General features: G+C 34.9%; 1 protein-coding gene across 1 annotated transcript in view; it reads right to left on the reverse strand.

The window, feature by feature from the left end:
* LOC135209371 (uncharacterized protein DDB_G0271670-like) overlaps positions 1 to 10818 on the reverse strand; it is a 70342-nt gene extending 59524 nt beyond the window's left edge. Inside the window, exon 1 of the mRNA XM_064242068.1 lies at positions 10515 to 10818. Coding sequence (XP_064098138.1) covers positions 10515 to 10818 — 304 coding nt within the window. The remainder of the gene's footprint in view (positions 1 to 10514) is intronic.
* Positions 10819 to 12855: the final 2037 nt, after the last annotated feature.

The raw sequence follows: 12855 nt of genomic DNA on the forward strand, positions 1-12855 counted from the left end.
AACCTGGCATCTTCGTTTTGAAACTAATGAGCTTTCGCACCATTTTAATTAAATTCTTATTTCTCTCATTCACAATACGTCAATCCAATTCCATGTAGTACCAAGTTATAAATGTAGATAAGTTATTTGACGCATCGAAACTTGAATTAGCCACAATAGTCACATTATTATTATTTTAATTCGTACTGCAGACACGCTCATCAATTGGAATAAGTCAAGCACAATGATCTTTACTATGCAAGTCTAAGATTAACTTTATGTTGCAAAGAAGGAAAGATTAATCTTCTCGTACTAGTTTATATTGCAATGAGGATTCAAATGATATCAGTTATCCACTAGAAGAAGAGTACACACCTAAGAATACATTAACACTAAAACGATAAATTTCCATTTGATATGCACACAAAAAAGCTAAAAATTTCAGATATTTTATCTATTAATTACTTTAACTATTAATATTTTTCAAACGTTAAACTATAAGCATTCAAATTTTCAACAATCACAAAATGAGCCAACAAAGAGCAATACAGGAGCCTTTCGGCAGCCAAGGGCTACAAGAAAACAAGGGAACTACAAACACGGAAAACGTACTAGCCAGCAAACCACAAATAGATAAAACAAAAACAAGTTTTAGGCCTAGCTACCAGCCCTTGGTATCGAGAAAAATAATGTTACTCTGCCGAAGAGCTTTAGGCTACTCGTTATGCAGGATCCCCAACAACGGACTGTTACACGAGAATACTATGTTTACAAAGGTATTTCGACATTTCCTTTTAGAAATACTATAATGCTGGGAATAAGAAAAAGACTACTGCAAACTGTTTTCGTAATAATAATAATAATAATAATAATAATAATCTTAAAATTACTAAGTAGACTAAGCCAAGCTTTTCTTGAAACATTCTCTGAATTATTGATCACTAAATCGTATGCTTAAAACAAACTCATAGTTGCAACAGTAAGCCTACAGTTGATGTAAAGGTTTTTCACTCCGCTTCCATACGTGGTCTTTTATATATTGCGAACCTTCATGTAATATTCACTATTCACTAGGGTATATTTTTCTTCTAGTACTACAGAGTAGGCCTATTTTTAAAATTTCCATCAACTTCCCTACACAAACTACCTAAGAAATGGGTTCGGTTTTAACACGAATACACACCAATTTACTATTTAAATATACCGTAAATATGAAACACCGAGAAATACTTCAACTTTAATTTCATAGATTAATTCCAAGTTGACAGAATAGTACTTCTTTTGCAGTATTACGTCAATGAAGTAAACACAGATGTAAGTAATCAGGGGCTCAGTTTTACGGCGTGAGGTTCACAAAAAGCATTAGATCGTACTCGAGCAAGGTCAGTCTAATCAAACAACATCAACAACGTAGTTAAGCAACGTACACCTAATAGTTGCAAGTCTACCAAAATATGAACGAAAAATTCTTATATATAAACATATCTTCTAAGTTCACAAGTGTTCTTTTTTATTCAAAAGCTTTACTTCGGAGACAAATGAACATAAACAAACATAAAAATACATAAAAAAAAAATATGTAACACCCTTAAAAGGATGAAGCTGAAAATGATAGGTATGAGGAATGATTATGAACGATGTGAAAATTATGATGTGAATTTGTGAATGATAAAACTAAGTGCTTTTTCATGCTAAAATAACATACCTACATACATGTGTAGCATTTCAAAATAAAACATTATAGAGAAATACTATCTTCATAAAAGAGCACATCAAATCTGAAATATACATGAAAATAGGCGTCTACCTCTATCCCCTACTCCTTACCAATGCATGTATATCTTCGTCATCAATATTAAACTGAAGCAGATAATACAAACCACATACTGATACCCACACACACAATCTGTCTCTCTCAGGCCAACTCTCACCTCGTGATTCATTCGGCTTATTTTAGACCCCCCAACTATTTACCTGGGTGTTGTCCCAAACATATACAACTCTAGCCGCCCCTGTAAACAATTTGGACGAAAGCTAGTGAAACGTTCAAGCAGAATGGCGAACAAAATACACGGTTAATCCTAACAAAGGACCAAGTTAATCTGCTTTTAAGGCGATCTAATTACTCGAAAGCCAAGGCTACACTATGCGAACTCGGTTGCAGGCAAAAGAGACGATTAAATTTAGGCCGATCAGCGAACACGCCGAAAGAGCACCGATGTCTGGCTAATAAGAAGAGGCTCGAATTCAACTGAATCACTGGATGAGTCTCTGAGTGTTTCGACTATAACAGTTAGTACACGGGTTGAGAAATTAAAACAAAGAAAGAAAATAAAAGCGAAGCAAATGAGTTAAAACCTTTTCGTTCCCAAACTACTAAAAATATACATATAACTATATATGTAAGTACATATATATATATATATATATATAATATATATATATACAGTATACCTAAGTGTATATATTATACATACATCATATACATACATATATCTATATATATATAAATATATATATAATATAAATATATATACATATATATAAACACCACACACATACATATATATAGTATATTATATAGTTTATGTATATATTTAGCTTGGGAACGAAAAGATTTCAACTTATTTGCTTGGCTTTTATTTTCTTTGTTTTAATTAATTCTAATTATATATATATATATATATATATATATAATATATATATATTCTTATATTTACTAATACTTTTTCATACACTGAAAATTATGAAATTCCAAAGTGAATGAATGAAAATTTTCTTCTTAACCAGTGGGATTCAACCTCATGCCAGTTCCGAAGTCCTGACACACAGGCTATTCTTAATCATAACATTAACTATAATAGCACCCAAGGAAAAAAAAGTAGAAATAAATATTTAAATTTCTAAACTGGATCTCCCGAATGATTAATTTTAACTCATGGTCGTGTCTTTCCTTATGAATCGCATGAATATCAAAGTTTAGCAGTTGTGTTACCTCTCAAATCGACCTCATTCCTCTCACCTCTCAGAACCCTGAGTCCTTTACGATGTTAGGCAACTAATAAAATGCAGATCCGCCAAACCTCAAAGCAAAATATATTCCAAATTTAAGCGTCAGATACCACAAGATTCTCTTAGTAAAAGCAATTTGAAGGGACAAAATCTTTGCCCAGTTTAGGAACTAAACCAGAGGTCCTTAGAAAAAAAAACGAGGCTAAACCAGAGAGAGAGAGAGAGAGAGAGAGAGAGAGAGAGAGAGAGAGAGAGAGAGAGAGAGCAGATTAACATTAGGTGTTGTCTCAGACTTATTTGATAAGTTAACACTATTTCACCATCGTACGCAGCAGGAGCATATACCTATCTTATTTTCTCATTCTGTTCTTTGTGTGTGTGTGTGTTTACAAGCATCAGGGAATTTAATATTGCGAAAGTTTAATTTGTAAATTTATGGCCTTAACTTATTCCAATAACATGCATGTAATACAAACGCTATGAGCCTAACTAATAAAATGCATTACAAATACAAATGAAACAAAAATGGTACGACCCGACCTCTTAAAAATCCATAGTAAACCCCATATGAAGATACTTGACTCAAGTATGGAATCTAATAGTAACTAAAATGAAGCCTCAATCACAGCCCTTTTCCAACTAATGCCAAATGCTGCTGATGCTGCTGGGTGGCAGGGCAGTACGACGACCTGCCCACTACGCCAAACTGGTCTGGTTTCCACCCCAACCCTCCCCTTCGAGGCATCTCCCTGGCTCCAATGGTAAGGTCAACAACTTCAAACGCAAGAGAGAACGAAAATGTCATCCATTTCGAAGGGTGGATATTCCTCCAGCATTTCAAAGACCACTGCACCATTAAATGGGAAATCGCTTCCGTCACTTACTGGTTACTGACAAATTCAGGTAAAGGCAGAGGAAAAAAAAAAAAAAAAAAAAGTACCAAGTGCTTTTGTGTTATTTCAACACATTTTCAAGGAAAATATATATATATATATATATATATATATATATATATATATAATTATAATATATAATAATAATAATATCCCAACCACTTTAAAAATAACAAGCTGTATGTGATACGAAAGCCTAAACACAAACAAACATCTCGATTAGCACACCTCATGAGTTAGTTGGTTGTCCGAGCTCTAAAATTATATACGGTACTAAATGCAGTGGGTGCACTAGACGACGCAAGCTACCTTGCAGAGCATCAAAAAACATAACTCAAGTTGAACACGGCTGAACATTAAGTCTGTAGAAGGCCTTTGTATAAGGGATATGACAAAATTCTTAAGCTATAAATATAAATATATATACACACACACACCCACATTATATTATATATATATATATATTATATACATATATATATATTATATGTAAATATATATATATATATATATATGAATAATTTGATCACGAAGTATATAAAAACGTGATGCTATGTATAAATAAAGGTTTTTGCCACGAAGGAAAAAATGAAAAAGCGAGATAGCGAGTACGTTCGGTCTTGTTCTGACATTTTAGATATATATATAATATATATATATATATATATATATATATATTATATCTATATATATATATATATGATATATATATATATGTGTGTGTGTCTGTGTGTGTGTGTATAGTATATGTTTGTATTGATATATACAGGTAACTATGTATTGGTCTGTATGTGTATGTACTTGTATCATGTATGTATGTATGTATATAGATAATAAATAAATAAATATATATATATATATATATTATATATATTATATATATATATAAATATATATATACTATATATATATATATATATATATATATATAGAGAGAGAGAGAGAGAGAGAGCAGAGAGAGAGAGAGAAGGAGAGAGAGAGAGATATCTTTCCAGGATCATGCTTGCTTAGGCTGGCTAAACATGGCTTCCAATTTAAAATCATGTATCGTACACTTCAAAGAGGTCCCTCTCATCAAGAATTCCGCACAAATGAATCGCCGGAGGACTATTTCGTTGTTGTAAAGATTATTTTTCAGTCCGTTCTTCCGTTCCAATACCCATTATAGGACAAGACATCTAAGCGTTTCTTGATAAACCTGCTTGTCTGTCTGTCCCCCGTTGGTTTTTTTTTTTTCTTTTTTTCGTTTTTTCCCACCCGGTTTCCTATCACGTCTCATTGGGAGGCATTTCACTTATGGGATCAGAGCGCCTAATTGGAGGATTCAAATCGCTTCCAAAAAGGATTCACTTCACTCGATGGTGGTCTGAAATACATTTACACACACAATGGAATTCGAATTTACGTGCACCAAGAGAGAGAGAGAGAGAGAGAGAGAGAGAGAGAGAGAGAGAGAGAGAGAGAGAGAGAGGCCCAACTTTTCTAATGGTCAGTGACTAGGTATTAGATTAAGCCAGCTAATGAACATCATGATTTCTTCTACTGCACATCGCATCCATCCACAAAAGGAGAGAGAGAGAGAGAGAGAGAGAGAGAGAGAGAGAGAGAGAGAGAGAGAGAGAGAGAGAGAATCGTTCATTTTCTAATAGTAACTAGGCATAAATCCATTCAGTGAACATCTATTGCACATGGAATCTTTATACAAAATGAGCAGAAGTTTATAGTAAACCAAAAAAGTAGATTACGACAACTTTTCCTGATTGATGTTGCCAAATTCTTGGACTCTTCCGCTGTGTACGAGTTAAAATTCCGCCCGCCCCCAACCCCCCTCTACTCTCCAAGGACAACCACAATTAGGCCTAACCATCACATTGGTTGCACTGCCCTTCCACGACAGCCTCTAAATGAATAGCTTTACGAGATTCAATTCCCTTAAATGAGGTCTTAAGTCTGCTAATCTTTATTTTCCAGGCGGTCATTAAAAGAAAAAAAAACGCCGAAACGGAAGTAAAAAAGATAAATCCAAAATGTTGTTCCAGCAAGCCCTTACATTCAGTTACATGGGTTTTTGTAAATGTTCAATTTTCAATTTAGCAGCTGTACTTTTAACTCCACATGATGATAAAGGATGGAAAACAAAAATGTTACTCTGTACCGTAAATTCACAATGAATATATATACAATATATACATACGTATATATAGATATAATATAATATATATATATATATATATATATATATATATATATTATATATATATATATATGTGTGTGTGTGTGTGTGTGTGAAATGTACAAACACAAAATAATTATCATATTAGTGAGGTCATGTTGATGTTGTTTCCATGTTAGTAGGTGAAAATGTGACTATAACCACTGAAGTATTATATCATTTAGACTACGTGAGGCTGTACGGCTCGCCGTCCTTTTATCACTTACAGAGTGAATGAAATAACTGCTAAATTTTAAGTTTCTAATATTCAAATCTTTTAGAAGAGAAACTCTGCCGGTGTCATTTCTGGATATCGAACGCTACTAATTTGATCCTGCAACATGTGATAAAAATGACTAAAGAGAGTGTTACAAGGAGTTACAAGGATCAGGATGTCTCAAAGACTTAGTTCATCCAGTGTCGTAATGATTTTGTCTAGCTTTCTTTTGAACTCTTCCACACTGTTGCTGTTTACGACTTATGGTGGCAGTTTATTCCATGTGTCACTTATCTTGTTCTTGTATGTGAAGAACTTCCCACAATGGGATGTGTTGCACCTCTTCAGTTCTAGTTTCCATCCATTATTTCTTGGCTGGTCTTCATTTAATGTGACGAAGTTACTGTCTACCTTCGTTACGCCTTTCAGTATTTTGAATGCTTCTATTAGTTGTCCTCGAAATCGTCGTGTTTCTAACCAATTTGCCTGATGGATGGAATTAACTTTGTGGCTCTTGCTTGTACCCCTTCTAGCCCATTGTTAGTGTTGGTGACCAAAACTGTACTGCATAGTCAAGATGTGGTCTAACTATTGATGTGTAGAGCTGCAACACCGTTTCCCTGTTTCTGTATTTAAACTGCTTCTGTATGCATCATCACACTATAATTATAGTTTCTGTGCCTTCTTTTCAGCTTATATGCACTGTTTTGTGGAATTTAAGTCCTTGGTAATAATGACTCCAAGGTCCTCTTCTTGTTCCACACTATGTCATTTCCAAGCAGTGTGTAGTTGGCAGAGAGAGAGAGAGAGAGAGAGAGAGAGAGAGAGAGAGAGAGAGAGAGAGAGAGAGAGAGCACTGCCCTGTTTGTAACCAAAACTAAATTCTAAACCCCATTACATTCTGATTTACTGAACTGTACACAAAGCCGACGTTTTCTCTCTCTCTCTCTCTTAAAAGATTCACGAAATTCCGTCGAGCGACTTCAAGGATGTCAGCCAAGACACACGGAATTAGGAACCACAAACCAGAATGAATAAGTAACTTCACATACGTCCGAAGACCAGGGCTTCTTCTTCGCAGAGAAGACAGTGTAAAAGTGCCGAACTATAAAGTAAAGTACCCTAAGGCATAAACAATTCAAACTACAGCCATCACTCGAGTATGCAACTAAAGCAACCATAGAAATCCTTACATTTCCAATTCTAATGCTCATGGGTGTAAATTAAAAAATCTGAATATTCTACATACGAGAAACAGATAAACTTTGATGGGTCATGACAAGTACATATAGCTACTTAAATCATAGCATGGTACTAGTGAATTTGCATTCCAATTCTCAGTCCCAATTAAAGATTAGTTCCTAATTAGGTAGGCCATAATTAACAATACCACAAAAAACAAAAAGGTCTAGACACGATCACATGGATGACCTAAGCTTTACTTAGTTATTAGCCTATACATGTATGGGTGTGTAGGTAAATATACAGTAGTGCCTTGGTATAATGACCATAAAACTTCAGAGGCTAGTAAAAAGTTGGAGTTTACAAAAGGCTTTATTTAAAAGTGTAAAAAGAGTATGGTTATGAAGGTACAGGAAAGCTTCGATGGTGACTGAAAAGAACCTATTGATTTTCGTATGAATGACACTAAAATAAAAGCATAAGAGATTGCCGAGTCACAGAACAGGTGAACCAAACAAGCAAAAGGTTAGGAGGAGACTGGAAGAAGAGTTAGGAATGTATAATGGGACTGTTGAGCCAAATTTCCATTACAGAAGTGAAATGTGGATGTCAAATGCAAATGAAAGAAAACGGCTAAAACTGTCGAGGTGAATCGCTTGGACAGCAAAACTGACAAAAGAATTGGTAGGGTTACAAATATCGCAATGTAGGCTTCATAAAATAAAAAAAAAAAAAAAAATGTTGTGAGATGGTTCGGTCCTGTGGAAAGAATGGAATATGATACGTTGTTAATGAGCCCAAAATCTGCAAGTTGGGAAGCAACTAATGTTGTCCGAGTATTCGTCACAGGCGGTTCTTCCTCGATCTACTAAGTAGTATGAAGGTGACAATCACCATGATTTTCTGCACCCACACTTTAGAACAACTACTTAATGATGGAAAACATGTATGTATATATATATATATATATATATATATATATATATATATATATATATTATATATATATATATATATATATATGTGTGTGTGTGTGTGTGTGTGTGTGTGTTTCGCACAGTACATTATTGAACACCCATAGAACACAGACAAATTAGCACACGGATAAGGGAAAGTTGAAAATCGGTTAATTTTGGAAAAATTTATATATTTTATATATATATATATATATATATATATATAATATACACACACCAAAGTGTATATATATATATGATAATATATATATATATAATATATATTATAATATATACCCCAGATACACCCCATATATTATATTATATATATATATATATATATATATATAAATATATATAGTATTTATATATATAATAATATATGGGGTGTATCTGGGCGCTGGCACTGTACTGCAGTTGACAAAAACCCGTGTAACATTCTCGAGCAACCGTACAAAACAGACAAACGACAAGGATGAAAGTGCAAACCCAATAGATTATCAAAAATGATAACTGAACACTACGTATCCAATGTTCAAGTCACTGCACAAAATTTACTTCACTCTAAGGTTACTTGCTAACCGGTCTGAAATTGCCAACCACTCCTCTTCAACGTGACTCTTTCATGATCAGCAACGGTTCAATGTCAGCATCTGTTCGAGGGAACCGAGATAATAATAAAAAAAAATTATTTTCCACTTCTTCGTTGCACACTAGAAACTCTTAAATATACTACCTATCTGAAGAATGGATTAACAAGGTACCTTGAACAATTCAATACGGGAAGCAAAAATAGTTCGATAAATAATTAATGAATTACCGTACGATTCACTTGACTATTATAAAATGAATCTTGTTATAAATACAGTACAAGTTTGCTACACCCCCGAATATATATATATAATTATATTATATATATAGATATATTATATATAATATATATATGAGATTAGATATATAGAGTATGAGCGTGTGTGCCTGTAGAAATTTGGCATAAATTCTTGTCAATAATACCGTATGGGCAACAATATAGTATCACAGCCTCTAGCATACTGTAACAAAAACATTAATAAAATCCAAGAAAACCTAAGCAAAAGTGAGCCACAGTTACTACTATATTAGAGCCAACCCTAGGCCTATGTACACCTTTCAACAGCCGAAGTAACCCTTCTTCATATATAGGCCTATATAATAATTAAAAATATAACCTCATGCCAGCAAAATCCAAAGTTTTAAACCTGTTCCAACTATTCAGTAACTTGGCTAACTTAGTAAGAAAAACATGCGAGGTAAAAAAAACACAAAAAAGAAAGAAAAAAAAAACGGTTAGATGGCATTTCCGCTTAGCACAGTAATGAACACCACACATAAACACTACTTTCAAATCAGAAGTTCATCACACATAAGATACATCACCTAAACAAAACTTCATTCAAATAAATTATATATAAGTAAAGTATTATTCAGTATGTGTAAATTTTGTCTACTGAAATGAACGAAACTTCATGAGCATTAACATTATAAATACATACATTATATATATATATATATATATATATATATATATATATATATATATATATATATATATATAGCATTCAGTTTAACAAAATGAAAAAACCTATATAAACAATATTACCAAAATTAACGAACTTCCTCCAACATTTAAACGAAGTTGACTTGACGCCGAACTATGGGACTAGGAGGCTAACTTCCCTCGCATCTTCCCCGAAGGTCGCACTCTACCACCATCTAGCTAGACCGGCATATACCTTTCTACCTCGGAAAATAATATATTTTAAAAAGTTGCGACAACTTTTTAAAACAAGGGCTAAAATGTTTGTCCTTCTTTTATGAACTGCAAAAGTCTTAGAGGCTTCAAACCAAGTATTTACCTTACAATGCAGGAAAGTTTTTCGCAGGTGTTGGTTAATACTCCTTTACTGGTGTCCAGTCTCTAATAAGTGAACATCCCTCAGTGCACACTTCACAACTTTTAAAAACACACCTTTTCCACACCGTTTAAATCCACTTTACACTGACGGAGAGATTCCTTCACTGACCGATAGTGTAAAAGGTAAAGGGCATATAAGAGAAATTCCGAGAAAACACGCGATTTTCGACCGAATTGTTTATATGAACGGCACAAGAGGGAGGAGAGCAACACCTTCCTCTTCCACTAGTCGATAACAACTGGCGAGGCCGACTATCCGGGACTCCGGTCCGGGCAGCGAGCAGTTCTCTCGCTTGCTCGCTCACTCGCTCTCGCCTCACAGCAGCTTTGCAGTCGCCGTCGACAAGGGCCTCTCTTCTGTCCACCCTCCTTCTTAAGATAACCCCCTCCCCCTCTTCTATATCTTCCTTCATCTCAATTACAAACCTGCTTCTCCTCCCTTACCACCAAGTAGTTACCGTAAATATATAATTTTGCTTGGTAACTCACTTTCAGAAAGATGATAAAAGATAACGAAAAATGGGAATGTAACTTAGACACCATGACCAAAGGTACTGCACTGCCGTGGGTATTTGTTTATTTAAACAAACAAATTGTTTCCAGTAACTTTCAGAATGAAGATAAAAGTTTTTAATCAACATTACAGGTCTTGAAAGGCGCAGACAGCGCTGAGAATAGTTAACACCAATTCGAACACTTTAATGATGGTAATGAATCTTGTGCAATAAAAATAATAATGAAGAATATCATTATTATTAAAATAGTTTAACAAAAACACCGATCAAAACTTATACAATCTAAAAGGGTGGACCACAAAGAGTTTTAAAGTAAACGTACTTTTTATTATATTTCGTTAGCATCTAATGCTATTATGTTCGAATATTTTTCAAAAGGAACTGACTTATCTTAAACACTCCACAATATTTTAAAATGTTATAGGACTGGAGCAGATATCTGATACCTTTTAGGGGGGGTTGGGGGTTGGCTGATGTCCCACATTCGTCATACGATACTAATATAAATAAGGACAGTTACATACAATATGGTTAGACTTTCTACCTTTAATGGCTGGGTTACGCACGAGTTTTTAAATAAAATGGGATCCAGGCACTTGAAATGTTTTCCTTACTAAAAGGTATTGATGATGGAAAGGATGATCAGGGTGATTAGGAGAAAGGGAAGAGATAAAGATCAAGTCAGATGAAGTCAGGAGTTTAAGAAGGGAATTCTTTAAGGTCTGATTACCCAAGATACCTAAGGAAAGGGAAGCCAGTCAAGGCAGGCTTAGCCACCCGAGTGCCGACCTCCGTAGGGAGTTAGTGCCGTCAGGGTACTTCAAGCGGTGCACTGTAGGCATTACTTAAGGTTCTTTGGGTGTCCTTCGGCTCTCAGCTGCAATCCCTTTTATTCCTTTTTAACAGTACCTCCATTCATATTCTCCTTCTTCCATCTTATTTTCCACCCTCTCCTAACAATTGCTTCATGGTGCAACTGCGAGGTTTTCACCCTGTTATACCTTTCTCACCTTTGCTCTCAATTTCCCTTTCAGCGCTGAAAGACCTCATAGGTCCCAGTGCTTGGCATTTGGCCTAAATTTTATATTACATTCCATCCCAGAATGTAATATGGTATCGCCGGGACCTACCACAGAGTTGGTATGTACATTGTTCAAGACCACACTCTGGGCTAGTTAGAAATTCACTCGCACACGACCTTTTTCATTTTTGCGAGCTACGGATGAGGCGGGGGAAGGGAGGGTGTTGGATATGGATACTCATCAATCTACTTGCTGAGTCATCAGCAACCATCTGCCTAGTTACCCCACGTCCTAATGTGGGTGGGGAGGGGGGGGGGGATTGGGGGTTGATTTTATATATTTCCGGGCCGTTAAGATACTGTGCAAAAATGCAATGATCTACCCGTAGGCTCTGCTACCCATTAGCAACCTTTCAACATCTAATGGAGGTCATTAAGTATACCTGCCACCAAGGTTTAGATAAGGAAAGATTTTATGAGTATGGATGATGGGTGAATGTTAGCATTGATGGTGGTTAAATGAGCGTACAAATGACTGGTGAATCATATGGGTAATTGGTGAATGTCAGTCGATGGTGAAGGGGGTTCTGAAGTATGGAAGATGTGAAAATTAATGCATAGATGCGGGGGTGAATTAAAGAACTGATAGCAGATGAAGGAGAGTTTATGCGTCTGTTCATATATTGCCTGTTTTTTAGATATCGGATTTGGTACTTCTTTTTTTCATCTTGAATTATTTCTTTTACATACTGGTATTCATTTCCCATGCAATAAACAGCCTATACCTAAAGTAACGATTACTGTATTGTTCACCATTTACCTAGATGCAAATGTATGACATAAATAATAGTTACATATGCAGTAAACAAACAAAATTCCGCGTACCATTCTCCCAATAGTATCCCATATTGCCT

The sequence above is a fragment of the Macrobrachium nipponense genome, chromosome 11, assembly GCF_015104395.2.
Source record: "Macrobrachium nipponense isolate FS-2020 chromosome 11, ASM1510439v2, whole genome shotgun sequence".
Lineage (NCBI taxonomy): Eukaryota > Metazoa > Arthropoda > Malacostraca > Decapoda > Palaemonidae > Macrobrachium > Macrobrachium nipponense.